The 20059-nt window shown below is 41.5% G+C and overlaps 1 protein-coding gene across 2 annotated transcripts in view; it reads left to right on the top strand.

Annotated features, from left to right (window-relative positions):
* The first annotated feature begins 5088 nt into the window (after nucleotides 1–5088).
* Nucleotides 5089–20059, top strand: part of RUNX2 (RUNX family transcription factor 2) — a 128492-nt gene continuing 113521 nt past the window's right edge. For both annotated transcript variants that reach the window (XM_023212946.3, XM_023212945.3), the window contains exons 1-2: nucleotides 5089–5770; nucleotides 14611–14767. In XM_023212946.3, coding sequence (XP_023068714.1) covers nucleotides 5390–5770; nucleotides 14611–14767 — 538 coding nt within the window. In that variant the 5' untranslated portion in view covers nucleotides 5089–5389. The remainder of the gene's footprint in view (nucleotides 5771–14610; nucleotides 14768–20059) is intronic.

Raw genomic sequence — 20059 nt, 5'->3', positions numbered from 1 at the left:
CTCATTGAGTTTCTTGTGTAACCATGTGCAACACAATTGGAATAAACCTACTAAAGCCTTACCTACTTCTTATGTTCAGACTACATGAGAGTTTCTTCATTCTTCTTCATCTATGCAGTTAATATGTTCCCACTATGTTTTAAGGATAATGGAAAATGCTGACATATGGAGATGTGTAAGAAAATTGTTCTTAAGGAGCCTGTGCAAATGTACTCATTCCTCATTCTTTTCTTTCTGTTTTGGCACCTCCAAAATTATTAAGTGAAAAATATTAATCTAATAATTTATGCAGAAAAGAATAAGTTAAATGTTACATTGCTCACTTTTAGAGAACTAATCTGAGCTCATGCACACCCACTCCAGTATCTTTATAAAATATCTACTCTGTTCTGCTAGCTCACTCCTCCAGGGTCTTGCATCCCTTTCACTTTAGGGCAAGAGTTGGCAAACTTTTCTGTAAAAAGTCAGTAGATATTTTAGGCCTTGTGACTCGTACAGTCTTTGTCACAACTACCCAATTCTTCTGCTTTAGGTGAAGGTAGCTATAGGTAATACATAAATGACTGACCATAAGTATATTCCAATAAAACTTTATTTGTAGACACTGAAATTTTCATTGAATATCATTTTCATGTATTACGAATATTATTCTTTTAATTTTTCAACTATTTAAAAACACAAAAAACATCTTTGAGAATTATACAAAAGCAGGCATTAGGCCAAATTTGTCCCATGGGTTGTAGTTTGATGACTCCTGGTCTAGTGGCAATGCTGCTTCTTCAAGGGCTGAGTAACCTTCTCTCAATCACAGTCCAAACGAAAACTCTCTAAAGATGGTTGTTTGTACAGTTTTCCCATATGACAAATTCAAAGCTTTAGGGATCATCAATATGCCCATAATTTTCCATTTGTTGTCCCACTTTATTAGCTGGTCCATTAAAAAATATTTTAAAAATTTACAGGGACTTATTCTACTTTTCATCATAACAAGTATATATAAAATAATGTATGGGGGTCAGAACAGGAAACTAGGATAACAGGAGTATTGGTTCCATTCTCAGTCAGTTCTTTGACTGGATAAATAACCCGACTGCTTCACATCTCATTTTCTTTGTCTGGAAAGTCAGAATTGTCAGGTGTCGTTACTAAACAGTTATGTTAAATGTTAAAGTACATGGTAGGTGGTGGTGGGTGTGATTACATTTGTATCTTCCAGAGTTACCACATTTTCAGAAAAACAATGTTTAATTTTTAGTGCCATCACATACAACTGAAAAGATGAATATTTCTGAAGAGGAATAGGGCGGGTGATTTGTTCTGAACATTTTGATGTAGAAAATCTAAACCCAAAGATGACATCAAGCAAACTATAGCACAAAATACACATATGTAAAACCTCATGGTTTTCGTATGTGCCTATTAACAGGAGAGGTTTGGTTTAGGGGTTTGTAAAAATGTTTTCTTTCTTTAAGTATAATGCTCAGAGCCAAGACATCATCAGCTCCAGGCTCAGTCAGTTCCAGTTGAAAGTGTGAATGTTCAGCAAAAGGATGTTTTTGAAAGGAGACTGAAAACCCACTGTGCCAGATACCTGAAACGTTGTTAGGGTATTCAGTGGAAAATTACATTTCCACATTATAAATAACTGTAGGATATTTTAAGAGATCCAAGACTAGTAACTTCCAAGAGCTGCTTATATTAGTTCCACTGAAATGTGAAATGGAGGAAGGATACCGAGAAAGGCTGTAAAGCTGAGTTACTGGATATGATTAATTAAAATAAATAATCTCACTATTAATTAAATTGCCCTTAAAATCCCCAACCACTGAGGCCTGCGTAGTTTGCTATCCACCAAATAAAACAAAGGACAAAACAGCGATGGAGAAAAAAGGAGGAAAAGTCCCCAAGGTAACTTCTTAAATTCAATTCTTGAATTTTTTATTTGGAAAGCCCCTTTGGTGGTCCACATTTGAAATATTGATTGTTTCTTATTGTCTTCAAAGTTCCAGGAGTTCTCTGTTCTATGGACTTCCTGGGAGGAGGACAATCACAGAAAAGGTGGCATATCACCCACTATGGTAGTTATGGAATTTTGATCTCACTTTTACCACAGAAATAATCAATTCCCATAACTGCTTCTCCCCCTTTGCAGCCCCCACAGATTTAGAAACAAAAAATGAGCCAGGGATCTCTGTTAGACAGTGGCACAACGTGCCCAAAGCATAACTAGCCCCCTAAAAAGTAAAAAGAAAGGCAGGAAAAAAAGCTATGAGTGTGAATGCGTGTGTATTTATGTGTGTCTGCGTGTGGACGTGCAAGAGTGTGTGTCCGAGTGCACGTGAGTGGATGTGTAAGGTAGGACAGCAATGGATGCTGTCTCTCTCTCTCTTTTGAGGGGAAAGCCTGGCTTCCCTTCCGGGATCGGCCGCCTGTGGGACTCGAGAGACCTGTGCACGCAGGGGACGCGGCGGTGCTCGGGGTTAGAGCTCTCCCCTGTGACCGAAAAGATAATTAAAAATCGCACGCGCAGGAGCCAGCTCAGCTCCTGGCTGCGCTTCCAGTTGGTCCGGTCTGGCTAAATGGGTTCTCGCATCCTGGCGGCGCCCGGGCTGGGAGGCCAGTAGGCCGGGCGCGGAGAGTAGGTTGGGGACCAGGTGTCATAGCGGGTGGCGCAGAATCGCTTCTCGGAGTCACCGAGGGTGGCAGTGGCAGGCGGCCGTGGGGGCGGGAGTGGAGCGGCGCGGGGTTCGTGTCTGTGGAGGGATTTGGGGAAGAGGCAGGAACGTGGAGAGAAACGTGGGAAAGGGAAAGACCGACTAGGGAGGCGTGGTGCAGTGCATGGAGGAAGGACAGGTAAAAATAAAGCCCCAAACAGGAAGGACAGAGTAGTATCCCCTGAACTCCATCCTTACCCCCGCAAAAGCGCACACCTGGCTACCCCGCACCCCCACCTCTGCTCCCGCGGTCTGGTAGACCCTCAGTCCCCCGCGCATCTCTTCAGCGGGGCGATCCTGGTCACCGAGTCACATAACCACAGCCCCGCAAGCTCATCTTGTACTCGAAAGGGCTCCAGAGTCCGCGATTGGCACCAGGCCCCCATCTTCCGTGCCCCTCATGCTCTCAGAGCCTTTCCAGGCCCCTTCTAGGGCGCAGACCCGGGCGTGGGCTCAGCGAGTGGGAGCAAAGCTTTAAAACCAGACAGGGAGGGTCGTGGCAGGTCGCTACGAGGGTGAGGGAGGCGTTTGCACTGAGCAATAAAAACACCCAGTAATGGGTATGTGAATTACTTTAAATAATGTGGGAGGGAGAGATGACCCAACCATCTTTCTTCCTTAATACTTCGAGGAGGAGGCATTCTAATTCTTCATTTATTTCATAAACTCACTTGTTACTGTGTCAGCTACTCCACTAGGAATCTTTGAAACTTTGGCAACTGAAGATTTTTTTCGCAAACACGTTTTCAAGCTTTGGAAGGCTTTAAAGAGTTTGGTAATAAGCAAGAAACGTAGTAGTACACAACGCCGAGGGTAAAACGGCCCTGTGCCCCCTTCTTGGGGTGTAATAGCCTCAAGCGGATTTCCCGGCTTCTGCGGGCACAGCACATTGTTTTATTTGTTTTGAAGGCTCAGAGTTTGAGGCTGGTCGTAGACACCCACGTGCTCTGACTCTCATCAGCGTAATGATCGCCTTAGCCAAAGTCGTGTCTATATAAACCACAAAAACCTAATCATTAGAAATCCCAGCCTCCAAAAACCACATTTTAGGTAAAAAGTGCCGCTTTTTTTCCGCGCTCCTTCATCCTCTCGACCGCAACTTTTTGGGGGATCCAAAGTCGCTTTTTAAACCCACACTAGGAAATAAATACATAAATAAACAGCCACGGAAGCATTTTGAATTTTTTAGTTCGTATTTTTAATTTTTTCCCGTGAGCGGTGGGGAAGACAGACACGAAACTTAGTCTTAGATGTAGGATAGACTTAATAAAAGATTTAAATTCATGGAGAAAGGCTGGTGCTTTTCCCCAGCAAGGGTTTTGCAACTGTTTTAATAACCAAGCTGACAGTTTTTCAGTCCTTAAAACAAAAACAAACCAACAACAACAACAAAACCCTCAATCTTGTTCTCTAGGAATGACAAGATTGAGTATATAAGAAAAAAGAAATGTCCAGCTATGCACTTGAGTTCCTAAAAACTATTTTGACTAGTTCTCCCCCCACCCCCCTCATTTTTTTTGTGTCATTAAAACAAAAAACACCCAAACCCTGCAAAATCTTTTTCCCCTGGGAGTCGCTCAGACAGAGGTGGGGGGTGGAGGTGGGAGGGTGAAGAGTGCTGAGAAGTCAGCACAGAAGCTCAAGAATTTTCCTTCCTCCTCTCCTGAAGTTACAACGAAAAATAGCGACAGTCAGATCAGCTGGGAGCTCTCTGGTGTCTCGGCTTCAATCTTTTCCGACAAAGAGGGGGTTCCTTGTCCTAGGGGAGGGGAGAACAAGAGGACGAGACCAGGCGAGATTGCCCCTAGACTGGGGCCGCCTTTCGGCTTCGGAAGCTGCACACGGCGCGCGGGGGGCTCCTTCTCGCGGCCGGCTGGCGGCGGCAGCGGCTGCGATTCGCAGGCTCGAGATCCGTTGCCCCGAGATCCGCTGCCCACGACTTACCTCTTGGCACCTTGAAGCGCGAGAGACAGGGGAGCTTTGCAAATTGTAGGAGGGAGTAGATGCAAGGAAGTGGCGGAGAGAGGGCGAGAAGAAGGGAAAGGAAGGAGACTAGCCGGGGAGCCGGGCTGGCAGCCGCCGCGGGAAGAATCTGAGCGTGCAGCCGGCGCGGGGGGAGCGGCGGCCGCCGCGGAGGCGGCGGCGCGGGAGGGCGGAGGCGCGGCCGCCTGCAGCTGGGTAGCAGCTCGCGGCGCGGCGCGGCACGGCGGTGGCGGGCAGCGCGCGGCAATGCCGGCCCCGGGGCTGGACTGCTAAACCCACACCGCTTCACCACGGGACTCGAACTGGGAGGGGGCGCCAGCGCACCCAGGACGCGGTGCCCCAAGGGACCCCACTCCAAGCTGCAAACTCAAGTCCCCCGCCTCCCCGGGCCAAACACACTCCCGCGCCCGTTCGCAGCTGCCACCCCGGGTGTTCCAAAGGCTCCGGCAAAGATCTGCGCCTCCCGGGTCTCCCTACCCGCCAGCCCGACTGCGCCGCATCGCCAGACTCTCTTGGCCCATCAGACTCCGCCCGGCAGTCGGCCTCATCAAACTTGATTTCTCACCTCCTCAGCCCCATCACCTCCATCCTCTTTCCCCCGTCTCGCCTTCACCCCCCCAATTTCCTCCTTGCCCCTCATTTCCACCCTCCTCCCCCTCCCCCGGCCACTTCGCTAACTTGTGGCTGTTGTGATGCGTATTCCCGTAGATCCGAGCACCAGCCGGCGCTTCAGCCCCCCCTCCAGCAGCCTGCAGCCCGGCAAAATGAGCGAAGTGAGCCCGGTGGTGGCTGCGCAACAGCAGCAGCAACAGCAGCAGCAGCAGCAACAGCAGCAGCAGCAGCAGCAACAGCAGCAGCAGCAGGAGGCGGCGGCGGCGGCAGCGGCGGCGGCGGCGGCAGCGGCGGCGGCAGCTGCAGTGCCCCGGTTGCGGCCGCCACACGACAACCGCACCATGGTGGAGATCATCGCCGACCACCCGGCCGAACTCGTCCGCACCGACAGCCCCAACTTCCTGTGCTCGGTACTGCCCTCGCACTGGCGCTGCAACAAGACCCTGCCCGTGGCCTTCAAGGTAAGAGGCTACACCGCCCCCCCGCCCCCGGCCGGGAGCGGCGGAACCTGCCCGCCGGTGTCTTCCTGCCTACGGGGCTGGGCCCCGGACGTTCTCCAAGACCTCCTGCCTTGGCGGCTCTAACCCCAGAGACCCCCGGCTGGGCCTCTCCCTCCAGATGCCCTGGCGGGCTCGGGGCTCAGTTCCTCCGCGCAAATCCCTCCTTCTCCCACCTGTGCCCGCTGCCACCCCGACTTCAGCCCTCGTCCCCCTGACCCGTTCATCACTCCTCTTGCCTCCTGCCCGGCCTCGGTTCTCACCCACTCCTTCGCTCCGTCTTCCTTTCCTCCAGGATCCCCAAGGTGCCCACTCTTGCACTGCGAGCTGACTTGCTCCACCCCGCCCCTTTCTCGGGGGCGAGGATCCCCGACACTGTCCCCCGGGGCTCCCGCGTCCTCCTCCCGGGTCATCCCGGCCTGGCCGCATTGCAGGCTGCCCGCGTCGCCTCTCTTTGGGGCTCCGCGCGCTCCCACCCGCTTCCCTCCCAGCCAAACTCCCCTCCTTAGGTCTCGGCGTCCCCTTCCCTGACCCGCAGAGTTCAGCGGTCCTGGTCCCTCCCGGGCTCCCGGGTCGGGATTCGCTGGGTGCCGGCGCCGGGCATTAGTGCCCAGGGCTGGGCGTGGGGTACTGACTGAGGCGCGCGGGCTGCACTACCCGTGCCCGGGAGGGTCCCGGACAAGACTAGGGTCTCCAGAGGAGGGGGTGTCAGGACTGGGGCGTTTGCTGTGTTCGCTGACCCGCGCCAGATCCCGTTACCGGGAGGAAGGCGGGGCCGCCGGGGCGTCTGCGAGCCCCGAAGCGGGGGCGTTCAGGGGGCCTGGGTGCTGAACTCTCGAGTGCTGGGAGGTGCTGGCCAGGGGAGGGGGCGGGAGATTGGGCCGCTTCTTCCAGCCGGGACCGAGCTCTGCGCTTCGCCCCGCCAGGGAGGGATGAGGGAAACCGGTGAAACAACTTGAGTTCGACCAATTTGAAAACGGAGGTGAAATTTTGTATTTTTGCTTTATTATTGTTTTTAAAGGACTTAAATCTAAAAAAGGTCCTTCCTGCTTCTGAAAGGTGGCGAGAGGCTCCTGCTGGTGGTCTGAGCACGGAGTGAGTTCGAAGGCTTGAGAGCGGCCTCTGCGCGCCCCGCGGACTCTTGTGCCTGCCTGGCCCGTTAGTTTGAGGGCGGGTGGCAGCCGCGGGAGTCGCAGGCAGGTGCTCCACAGGTTGAGGGTTTAGGATCTGGAGCCTCTCACAGTAGCCCGATGGGTCTCCGTAACTCGATCCGGATTTCCCGGGGCAGTCCTCTCCAGGGGGGAGACGCGGAGTCCCCAGGGCCCAGCGCATACTGGGTTGATGGGGAAATGGGTTCCCGGGCTGTCCACACTCGCCAGACGCCAGGGATGCAGGGGGTGGTAAGCCAGATGTGGAGATGAGCACTCTCAAAAAGGTGCTTTGGGCCCTTTCCACCTTTGAACTTGAGTAGGTGGGCCTGGGTCCCCTGGGTTCTGAGGTCTGTGGAGAGCAGGGCAAGCAAGGCCTCGGGGGAGGTTAAAAAAAAAGTTGGGGGAGGAATCATGCCAGTTTCTCCACTGGGGACCCGGTGGCCAAACTCCCACGGGCCACTGACAGTTCCCAGTTGTTAACTCCCACCCCACGCACCAATTCAGATTCCGTGTGTGGGTGGGATGGAAAGAAAGAGGAGTCCAGGTCAATTAGAGCTGGTAATCTCGCTAGGTCTTATATCAGAACAGAAATCAGAATGAATTGTTATGGAAAGGGGATGTTGCTTTCTGGGGCAAGTTTCATTTTGCAGTTGGCTCAAGAAATTTTTTTTTAACTGTCACATTTCTCCTTTTATAAACCACCCATTTTGTAGGTTAATGTTTGCTTCCTTGAAGTAGGAAAAGCTCAGAATACATGTGAATTGTATAAATTTAAATTTCCATACAATATGTATCTTTTACAATGTCCATCGTCCAAGGGCACAGAATTTTTAAATTAGTCTTATATGAGAATGGAAATTTGTTTCCACCAATACCCCTTCAATCCCCCAAACCAAAAGCCCCACAAAACCCCAAACCTGGATGAAAACAGCAAAAAATACAAATACAAATTAGTAGATCAGAATATGTGAAAATATGAGAACAGATGCTTACATTTTTAAAGACATTTAGATGCTTGATATTCCACATACCATTCTGCTAAACATATTTAAGGTCTATCTTGAACTGTTCTCCTGCGTTTATGCTACTGAATTGATTTGAACACGAGCATTTTGGATGGAAAGGATGTTTTTTGCACTTTAGCTTGAGCTAGTCTCAGATATTCTGGCTGTCATCTAAGATTTTTCACTACCACCCTTTGAAAATTATTTTGAAAATGAATTTTGTTATTTGTTATTAATCAACTTGTTAATTACAGAGTACATTTTTGTTATCTTAAGCAAGATACAGACCCTAGGTAACAAGACCATATTAAATCAGATATTTTAATTGATATCAATTGAATAATGAATTGAGTTAACCTAAAACCTCACTGTCAATGTCTTTCTGTTACCATACCTGTGTTAAACAGAATTCAAAAAGTGGGTGATAGCTAAGATCTACGCAGTATAGAAAATACTCGGTTGAAAAAAATGTATGGATATTTGGAACACTAAACTTTCTACACTCTTACAATATAATCAAATACATCTGCAATGAAGAAATAATATGAAGAAGTCTCCGTTTTAAAAGTGGTGACAGCAATTTGGCCATGGTATTTAGAGCTATGTAAAAAATAAATTATAGTGGTTGTCAGGTAGATAGCAGATAGGTAAATGGGTTTAAACACGCACACACACAAACACACACACACACAACTTATTTGTTGTGAAGTCTGGTATTCAAATCAATACAATATTTATTGAGCCCGTATTTTGTATCTGTCACACTGAGCTTGACACCGCAGAGAATCAGAAATGAATTCAATAGGCTGTTTTGAAATGTCAATTTAAACTAGTGTTTAAACACGATATTGGCAATCTATTTCATTAAGAATGTGTTAGCGTTGTTCATCTACTCTTGTTTCGAGATGATATAAAATTTATTTATTTTTACATGTAAAAATGCAAAAACAACTAGTATACTTTATATAAAGTTGTTTATTAACATTGTATTTTTAACAAAGTTCTGCAGTTTTGAAATGTTCGGTCCCCCCAGGTGTCAAGGAAACGGAAATACATATTTTTAACATTTTCAGGTGTATCTCACTGAAACCTTAAAATAGTTAAGGCATACTATTAGAGGATCCCAGACCCTTTCTATCCTAGACAATTCTAGTGACAAAGAAGTAATTTGCAAATTCAGCTCATTAGCTGATGGTCAGGTAATTGTGGAGAGAGCATGTCAACCTCGCATCCAGTAGCACCCTTTTAGTTAGGGGTCCCTCAGCATTTCTACTGTGAACCTGGTGTTGAGGGTTCATAACTTAGTTGCCTTAAATAGCTTCAAGCTGAAACACTATGCAGAAATTTTAAGTCCAGATGTATATTTTAAAACTAAAAGTAGTTCAAGCCTATTCTGCTGTTTTAAGTTAGAGAACACTGGACTATACATATTTATCAGTATCATATGTTTTTCTGGCAGTGTTAAAGAAAGAAAACACATTTTTAGATACATAATCTAGCACTCATAGTTAATTCTATATCTTTAATAATACCTTTCAGTGCTTGTCAAAAGGAAGGGTTTCAAAATGACAGAGCAATGTCTGTTTGAAAATAATTTTTTGGCATCACTAACCATTTTTCTCTCTTCGAAAACAAATATGCAACTAATAAATACTTGATACCAGTGAGTAGTATTTTTCTTATATACTTAATGATCAGATTTTATGTTTATATTTTTTGAATCTTATTGTATCTAAGCAAGGGAAATAGGTTATTAAGCCTGTTAAATCCTTATTAACCTTAATATAAATTATTATGCAAAATTATGTAAATCACAATAGATTTCAAGTTGTATGAAGACACACATTTTTGTGTTATGCCTTTGAATTCAAGAAAACTTATTTAAACTTAAATATTTTGCGACTGAATATATACAACTTCCAAGTAAGGCAGTTGGAACAAAGAATTTCAGGTGGAAAATAAATACTTATACAATTTTTTAGAAAACATCTATTAAATAATTGAAAATAGGTATGGTAGATATCTTTCATTCTTTTTTCCTCTTTGGCATTATTGTTTGTATCCTTTCAAAATTCCAGAATATCTATTGTTAAATGATCTAAACCACCATGATACATGGCCCACAAATTTCTGCTTTAAATTGAAATAATTTTTATCAAAATTTTTCTTTGACATATATATTTTTAAAATTATGAAATGATATATTGTGTTTTTTCTCTAGAATTCAATGGGCTTTTCTTAGTTCTAGGATAAATTCAAAAAATTAACTGTAGTATTTGTTGAAATGTTTTGATACTGTATTTGAAGTTACCTTTAAATAATTGTGATAGGAATAACATTTTTGCTTTTTGCAATTAGACTCCTCTTTTATTGCAAAGAAAGATTTGATCAGATTTTATCTTGAAAAATAATTGTATTTCAATTATACCACAAGTACAATGTCCCAAATTATGTTGGCGTATAAGAGTAATGGATTAGTTAGGACTAGACTTCTGTCCATGGAAATGTCCTGGGAAATTTTAATTTCTATATAAAAAGATGAGAAACTGTTTTAAGGGTTTGAGTTAATTATTCGTTCCTCTTCTTTTAGTGATTCACAGATTTAGTCATAAGGAGTCTCATACAACATTTCAATAGCATTACTACAGTTAAATATCCTTTTACTTTATTTTGTGCAAGCCACATATCATGTGATTTAAATGCTAGTTATGGTGAGGTGCACTAAATAAAGGAACATCTTTCTCTATTCTGAAATGTCAGGACAGAAAATTACTTCTCCTTTTCTTATGAAGTTTCTTGAATTTGTAGATTTTATATTTTAAAAACACCTAGAAATGTAATTGTTAAGATTTCATCACAAATTATTCTTTGCAGAGCAGTACTTTTATATTGGGTAGAATGGAAGCAAATTTTAATTTGTGCTTATTCCTAACTAGTTATAGAGCGAGTTTTGACTGCGCTTTACCCCTACAAATGTTTTTCCATTGCTTGGTTTTGGTACAGATGAAATGTGTAAAAATTTCTTGATTCTTTTGGTTTTCTTTTAGATAAATACAGTTGAGAATCTCCAAGGGAAACTTTTTAGCTTCAGAGATCTACTTAAAGAAAAAAACCTCTCAAACATATAATTATACTTCTGATTGGTATAAAGTCAAATACAGTACTTCCCCCAACTCCCAGAATTTTTTCCCCCTCAGAAAAACGTCGGGCAATCTGATTTGGTAGAGTGAATAGCAGAAAAAACTCAATATATTTAGCCATTAAACTAGAGTTCAGCCTTAACAGGAAAGATTGTCACTACATTGCATTAGCAATTTTTTTTCAGGCCTTGCTCTAAGCCTCATAGAAGGCTCACACAACTTGTGATTATTTATTTGTTTTGTAAAATGTGATCTGTAAAACACACCAATATTGAATATGGTCATTATTATGCTGCTTAAGCACAGTAAAATGGATTTATGTATTTCACTCTTAGGGATCTTTTCTTTCATATTTTCCCATATTGAATCAATTTTCCATTTCTTCTAACTAAAAAAAAATCCATTACGTTAAAAATATGCAGTAAAATAATAATGTCCCAGAGCTCTCGAAAACCTTTATATTGGGGCAGATTGCTTTATTTTTTTTCGGAAATGTAGCCAGAATTGAGTGAAATCTACCAGCAGTCATCCTGTATCTCTCAACAACACCAAAGAACATCTCAGAACATGAAGAGAGGAAGTACATATTCAGTTGAACCCTTTAAGGATGCTTATAAGTAAAAGCCTATGTTTAACAGACAGCAGATTTGGAACAGAACACTGTGTTACCCTCCTCATCTTACAAAAAGCACATCATTATAATTACACTCTATACTTATATAGCATCTTCTACATTTTGCAGACTTTCCAATTCATATTGGAAAACTGTGGTTCCTGGAGATGAAATTACTTGTGTGAGGTCACAGCGGATATGTAGCAGAAGTGGGGAAAAAGTGGAGCCTCTTGATTTTAGTATATTCATTCTCTTCTAAACAGTACAACTTTTCTCCTGCCTTTATTAATATGCTTACTGGGTCCATATTTACTTTGACATAGAATGCCACACAGCAGGTGTTAAAATACAATATGCTGAGTGTACAAAATGTCAAACATTCAGATGAATCCTGGCAAATGTAGTCAATTATTGCAGTATTTTCAAATGTTCACATTTTTGGCATGGTGAATTTGAAAAATTGCAAAGCACATTGCCTCCACCAGGAGTACAGCATTACCTGTGTTCAGTAGCCGCTTGAGGTACGAGATGAAGTATGCAGGGAAGAAGTCTTGTTTTCAAGGGATTTCACTTTTGACCCAGGAGACTTCTCATATTAAGAATAACTATAGACTTCAGGGAAAGGGGAGGCAGCATGGTTCCCTCTCCTCTGGGATGAAAACAATGTCAGAAAATGAGCTGGGAGCAAGGGCACATTGCTGTTAGCAAGGGATGCTGACTCGTCATTAACTGACCCTCTCAGAGTTTTAGTGGGTAGCCCCACAGACTTGTCTCTGCAAAGTGGGGCTCTTTATGGAGCGCTTTCATTTATTTCAAAAATATTTATCTGGCTGGATTCAATGGCTCACCCCTGTAATCCCAGTACTTTGGGAGGCTGAGGCGGGCGGATCACCTGAGGTCAGGGGTTCAAGACCAGCCTGGCCAACATGGTGAAACCCCTTCTCTACTAAAAATACAAAAATTAGGCGGGTGTGGTGGTGCATGCCTGTAATCCCAGCTACTCAGGAGGCTGAGGCAGGAGAATCACTTGAACTTGGGAGGTGGAGGTTGCAGTGAGCCGAGATCATGCCACTGCACTCTAACCTGGGTGATAGAGTGAGAATCCATCTCAAAAAAAAAAAAAAAAAAAAAAAAAAATTAATCAAACATTTACCATGTGCTGGACACTTTTGGGAGCAGGTAGATAAGTAGTGAACAAGACAGATGAGACAGAGGCCCTTCTCTCGTGTAGTTTCCAAACTCATATAATCTGGACTCCTAGAAGTGAGTCCCTCAGCTTTGGGCTGGTGTATTTAAAGTAGTCATAGACCATTAATATTAATATATATATATATACACATTGAAGTGAGGATCACTTGAGTACAGTGGGATGCTGGGGAAAGTGCGGCCTGTAATTTAAGGAAGGCTTTATTGATTTTGAGCTGAATAACACAGTACTAAATGGAAGGAATGGAACTGAGAAACAGCCTAAGAGAAAAGTAAGGGTGACGAAAATATTGACAAGTTTTTTGTTTGATTGTTTTCCTGGCTGGAGGAGAGGACATAGTGAAGGGGTGTTGTAGTAGGGTTCACGGATGGGGGAAATTCAGCCCTAAAATGTAGGTATAGTATATATTATCACACTATAAGAAATCTACTTTAATATGCCAGTTGTATTGGGAACAATGGAATTAAATGCTTAGGTTTATCTTATGGAAATCTTGACAAAGGAGGGAGTAGCACTAGAAGTAGAAAAAGATAGGTGGGATGTTTACCAGATAGGCAAGCACACAGGAGTGTTATTGTCAGAGAGTTGTGGGCTACTTTAGCTGGGGTCATTGCTGAATTACTATGAGGGCATCTGGAAACTGAATGAGGAAGACATGGAAATAATCCGAATATAGAGTCCTGGAAGTTCACTGAGACAAAAAATTGTTACCAAGGGGCAGGATCTTGGCAGTGGATTAGGAGGAGTATGTTTCATATATGACAGTGAAGGATCTGCACGCATCCCCTTACCGGGCTCTGTGTTAATAGAGGCACACATTTTCAAGTTAGCTGACCCAGGTTAAAGTGTGATCTTTAGTCTTGGAGCAGAGAAAATGTTGGTTATTTCCAAAGATGGATTAATCTAGATCTTTTCTTGATTGAGTTAATTTGCTTCAGATTGACTGTTGACGATTAAGCAATCAAGTATGTCATGCCAGGATGGCAGATGGGACAAGACATAATAGAAATGAGGCTAAGGGTATACATATATTTTTTATTTATCATCAGTTATTTTCATCTTCAGTTTCTTGATGACTTTGGATATCCCACTGGATCCCACTGCAGAGTGGGTTTTCAGTAATTATACTGTATTAAAAGCTGAAGTGCCAGCCCAAAGTACGGAGATAAAACATAGACCATACCATATCTAGGCTCTATGTAGTCAGGAGCCCCAGGGTTTCACTTAAAAATCTTCTCCCATAGAATTGACTAGACTTGATATTTTTTTAGACTGTGATGGGCTAAGACCACACCTCAGGGCTCTCCCTGAGAGGAAGCCTGCAGACAGGTGGTGCCTGGATCTGTATGATGCAATCTGCAGACAGGGCATCCTCCTTCCTTCTGTGGCATAATTCCTATGGACAACTTAACATAGGAGTTTAATAAAAATGTACATATTTCCTGTGAAGAATCCAACAACAAATGAAGGAAGTTTTTGCCTGCCTTTGAAATGGGTGGACCCTGAAACATTGGTCTGTTTGAAGTGGCATCACAATCCATACCCAGATGCTTCATTCCTGTCGGCCATTACTGGACTGGACTAGAACACTAAGTCCTGATAAGACACATCATTTGCAATGAGAATATATTCTGTCTGTAAGCCTTTCTGATGTGCCATTATTGCTGCTGTGTTTCCTGTTTTATGTAGGTGGTAGCCCTTGGAGAGGTACCAGATGGGACTGTGGTTACTGTCATGGCGGGTAACGATGAAAATTATTCTGCTGAGCTCCGGAATGCCTCTGCTGTTATGAAAAACCAAGTAGCAAGGTTCAACGATCTGAGATTTGTGGGCCGAAGTGGACGAGGTAGGTCTCTGACTTTTGATACTGATAATGGAATAAGCACATTAGGCTCCTTTGATGAAATGTATACTAGTCTGTATACAAATCAGCACCTTCTTTTTCTGAATAGAATTACTGAAGATTTGATTTAAATACATCCAGATGAAGCTGAGTGTTTTTCTGAGTACTCAGGCCTTTTTCATTTATTTTATGATATTGAAAATTCAAACAATGTTTTCAGAAAAACTAGCTCCTAATTTCACTGGGTGTGAGCATATAAGGTAGAGAAAAGAACAGTTGGAGGATCAACTTCTGAATTATGAGGAGTCAAATAACTGAGTAAATTGAATGGTAAAGGAGAAAGAAAAATGGATATGTTGGATCAATTTCCTGATAATATCAATTTTGGTCTAAGTTGTAGCAAGGACAGCTGGCATAATGCTCTTCACTTATCACAGGTTACCTCTATATGATTTAATTTACTTTCATAATAAGAATTTATTAAAAATCATTTTTTTAACATGAGGCTTTTCATTTGAATAAGTGAATAATGTATTACTTATGTTAGAATGACTATGTAAAGTTGCCTAGACAGATGAATGATTAGTACTCTAATATTAATAGTTACATACTATGTAAGGATTCCCACCATCTGAATCAATATTCAAAAATTAGAAATCCTTAAATAGAAAATTATCCCTTTTAGGGTTTTTGTAACTGTTTGATAAATGAGGTTAATGTTTTTTTAAAAAAGTCTTTAAGGGGACCAATATTTTGGCTTTTATTTACTTATTCTACAGAAAGACTTTTACTGGTTACTCACCTATTAGAAGCATTATGCTTATTTATTTACTTAACTGAATCTAATATTTCCATTTTAAGTATTTTGATAAGAAGAAAGAAAATAGACCACTTTAGGGCTGAGGTTGAAATAAAGCCTTATGGAATCATTGCAACCCAGGTTTGACTAGGAAATGAGAAGCACCACTTTTTAAACCATGTCCAATAATTGCTCTTCAGTTTGGATCAGATGTCAAATTATTACCATTGTAAAAACTTGATAAGGGAAATTCAAGCAAGGCTGTTTCCGATGAGTAGTTTTAGTTTACTTTCTAGGAACAGGGCCAAGAAGTTGTACTTTTTAACTTAAAAAAAATGATTCATGCTAATGAGATACTGTCACTGACAGGTTGTTTGAAATAAAATGAGGCTCACAGCCTCTGGTAGAATCAAAACTAAGGGGGTTATCTCTGCATCACGTTTAGTTCACTTTCATTAAAAGAGGAAAAAAGACACATCCTATATCACTACTGACTGATTAGGTTTGGAGCATGTGTGTGTGTATTCATTCTTCCTTTTTCTCATTTACTTATGCAGGTCCACTATGCAATTAAAGTTTGTCTTTTTTTTTCCAGTAAGAATCAAGAAAAATGTGAACATGATGATTTACCTGTATGCTCTGAATTGCATCTTTCTTCTTATGTAATAATACTTTGTTTTTAACTAGAGTAATCAATTTTAGTTTTTAAAGGATTGGGTGCCATGCTTAATTTTACCTTACAGATTCAAGTTAGTGTTTTCATTTATCTTACTTTTGTGTTATATAGATGCTGCATAACTTTTTTCTGATCAATTTAAGTAGAAACTATGACAGAGTGATAGTGTACTTTGTAAACCCTCAACATATTTATTTAAGAAACTTCAAAGAGAAACAAAGGGTGTGCACTGTTTTACTATATTGGCTTTCTGAGTTTTGGCTGGTTTCCCAAATAGCAATTTTTATATTTAAAAAAAAAGACAGACTTAACTGCTTGCAGACTTTTCACGCATGGAAGATGAAGAAAGCTTCTTTTGATGAAGTGTAATTATGTCCAAACAGAGCTGACCCCCTCCCCCTATATTTCTTATGATCTTAACTGAAGAAAGTAGGATTTTTCCTTTGAAGCAGCCGGGACTTGGTGGAGGATCTGAAATGCTACAGTCTGCTGCCAGAGGCAGGATGGAGAAATTGGTCCAGACTTGTCTTCAAGATTTAGATGGGGGGTAGGGGGTGTGGGTGGAGAGAGAAAGAAAAATTGATTTATCACTAATAATAGATCTTTATATCACTGCATTAACATTATATGAAAGGAAACAGTAATATCAAGCTGAGATGAAGAGGAAAAAAGGACTGAGAACGCTGATAACAGATCACACTCTGAAAAAAAAAATGGGTTAGTTTTTCAGTGGCAGGAAACCCTTTAACCTGCCTTTGTATCTGACCTGCTTTGTAACAGACTCTTCCAGCTTCCTCTTTGATTTTCACACTTCTACATTTCTCTTAAGTTATTAAGTCTGGATCAACATGCTGCTACCATTGTATTTTCTTTCCCGGCTTTAAATATTTCTATTTTCAGTAGTGTTATTAAAAAACACCAAGTTCCTCAAATATTACAGTTTTTTTTTCTTTCCACTGGTAGAAACATAAACTCTCAGAAATTGAAAAACAATCTTAGATTATAAAGGAGTCATGTCACTACTGACTTTGACTTTATGGGTCATCTTAGGACCACAACTTTTGAAAGTGCTAGAATAAAAGTAGAGCATCAGTGGAACTTGCATGAAGTTAGGAGTGGCTTATGGTTTTTCATAATTTTTCCTTTATTTTATCCTTAATATTTTAAAGAGAAGTGTTTAAAATGATTTTGGTTCTTAAATTTTTTTTTTGGTATGCTTTCTTTTTCCTGATGAAGCCATGGATGACACAATTAGTTATCTACTGACTGCTAGCTCCCTATTTGAGAGCCTGCATTTTAAAACAAGAGCCTGCATTTTATCACTTATGGAAAGTGATAAAAAAGGGGATTTTGAAAAAAAATTAATTTAAGGAAATCATGAATGCCTACATGAACATTTGACGTAAGAAGTACATTATTATTATAGGGTGAAGAACCAATTACTAAATTGGTTGGTAATTTCTGAAAGTTTCTTCAACATTGCATACATATTTCTTCTGAAGGGGCAATAAGTAGTAGAAGGAGCCTCATTCACTTTTGCTGTAGTTGTTAATTACATCTTGATCCTTAGGGTTTGATATTAGAAGATCATAGTTACACTTAACTACTTGTTTCCTCCCCCAAGCCCATCTCTTTTTAAAAGCAGTTTTTTTTTTTTTTTTTACAGAACTGATTCTACCCTGAACATTTAAATGCTTTATACTTGAAGGGTGAATTTTATATTTGGTTTTTGTTCCTACATGAGGCGTTGCCCTGAATTTAGGGGAATCACAGATGACTTTTAATATCCTAAGTAAGTTGTAAAGGTCTAAAGTAGAACTATTACCAAAATCAGTTTAAATAAATTTATGGACAATCTCTTTTTTCTTTTTTTTCTTTTTTGAGATGGAGTCTCACTCTTGCCACCCAGGCTGGAGTGCAGTGGCACCATCTTGGCTCACTGTAACCTCTGCCTCCTGAGATCAAGCAATTCTCGTACCTCAGCCTCTCAAGTAGCTGGGATTACAGGCATGTGCCACCACGCCCAGCTTATTTTTGTATTTTTAGTAGAGACAGGGTTTCACCAGGTTGGTCAAGCTGGTCTTGAACTCCTGACCTCAGGTGATCCGCCTGCCTCCACCTCCCAAAGTGTTGGGATTACAGGCATGAGCCACTGCGCCAGGCCGACAATCTTTCTAGCAGGTTATTTAGAGACATTAAGGATAACTGAGATCTCTATATATCCTTGATTTATTAAGATGAGTGCCATAGATGAAAACTGACTCTGAAACACAGCCATGGGAGCCGCTGTTAGAAAGGCAATCCTGGGCCCATAGACCACCAATCTGACCCCAAAATGGCACTTTAAAATGTTTTAGTGTAAACTAACTTTCAATTTAGAGATTAGCTGTTTCACTTTTTGTGATCTTTCCATTGTTTTGAGGTTCTAACTTGGACCCAGTGGCATCCTATTCAAGTTTCTGGTTTCCAATTCTGTAGACTTTTAGTTTTCTGTAACTGGTTTATTAGACTCCTGGCTGGTTTATTCTTTTGGTTAGTCTTAATGTTTATAATAAAGCCTCTCTTTGCTAACTAATTATAAGTTATTTAAATCTATGTAATACCCAATATAGTGGATAAAATATGATTTATCAATGACACTTTAAAAATAGATACTTTCATCATCCTGAGATATTGCATTAGTCCATTTATATTTACTGTTTCTTGGGCACATAGAGCTGATTGGCATGCACCTAGAAATAAATTACTTATTAATTTTTTTAAATGGCACATGATCAAGCCGCTTAAGGAAGTGGCCAAGTGACAGAATATTTAAAAAAAAAAGCATTAATTTTAGAGTCTGAGAAATGAAGTTCAAATCCTCATTTTTTCATGTATTAGTTGGGTGAACTTGGGTAAATTACTAAGTCTCTCAAGGTTTCAGCCTCTTTATTTGTGCAGTGGGGGTGAGAAATCTAAGTGAGGAGGATTAATTGAAATAATGTGTATGAAGTGGCACTTAATAAGTTTCTAATTGTTATTCGCCTTTCCCTATTCAAACTGCACCCACCCCATTCCTGTCTTTTCTTTCCTGTGTTTTTCCCCTTGGCTATGGAAAAGTATAGCCAAGGAGACTTAAAACTATTTATACTCAGCAACAAATGATGTGTGTCTTAAACAGATTTTAGGAACTTACATGGTCTAGGTTGAAAAGAAAACCCATTCACTAGACTTGACAGCCAAAGACCTGTTCTCCATTAAGCCTTGTATATAACCTGTTCCATATTAAGCTTTGAAAAGACTGCATTAAACTTTGCATTGGTACGTATTGTCAAAGATTTGTGTTTTGGTTTAATACTCTCAGTTTTCAGTAAAGGGAAAAAGAATCTCTGACCAAAAAAACAAAGCAAAACAAAATGAGCTTTTTAAAGGTCTGTTACAGGAGCAGACTAAATGAGCACTCTGGCCTGAGATTGCTGAATGTTTTATTGAGTCACTGTTTCACGCCCACCTCTTCCTGTCTTGTAACAGTTTGCAGTTTTGACTATCTGACATGATTAACCGTTGCAAATCTAACTGATTACAACTGTTAGTAAGTCTGTGCAACAGAGAGTGGTATCTTCTTCTGGAGAAAACAGACATCCAAATATGCTACCAAACTTTTCCCTGTCTCTTTTCCCCTTCTTATTCATTGCTTTTAGCTCATTAATTTGAAGCATCAGATGTAATATTTCAGTGAAGCACACCTTCTGCTAAAAGCAAAATCTGAGTTTATATTGAGAGATGTCGTGTTCATTTAGCAAAAAGTAAGTCACTGTCAGGGAGTTATTTCAAGATTTAA

This window comes from Piliocolobus tephrosceles, chromosome 5 (assembly GCF_002776525.5).
Source record: "Piliocolobus tephrosceles isolate RC106 chromosome 5, ASM277652v3, whole genome shotgun sequence".
Classification (NCBI taxonomy): Eukaryota; Metazoa; Chordata; class Mammalia; order Primates; family Cercopithecidae; genus Piliocolobus; species Piliocolobus tephrosceles.
This window is presented reverse-complemented; position numbering and strand designations above follow the sequence as displayed.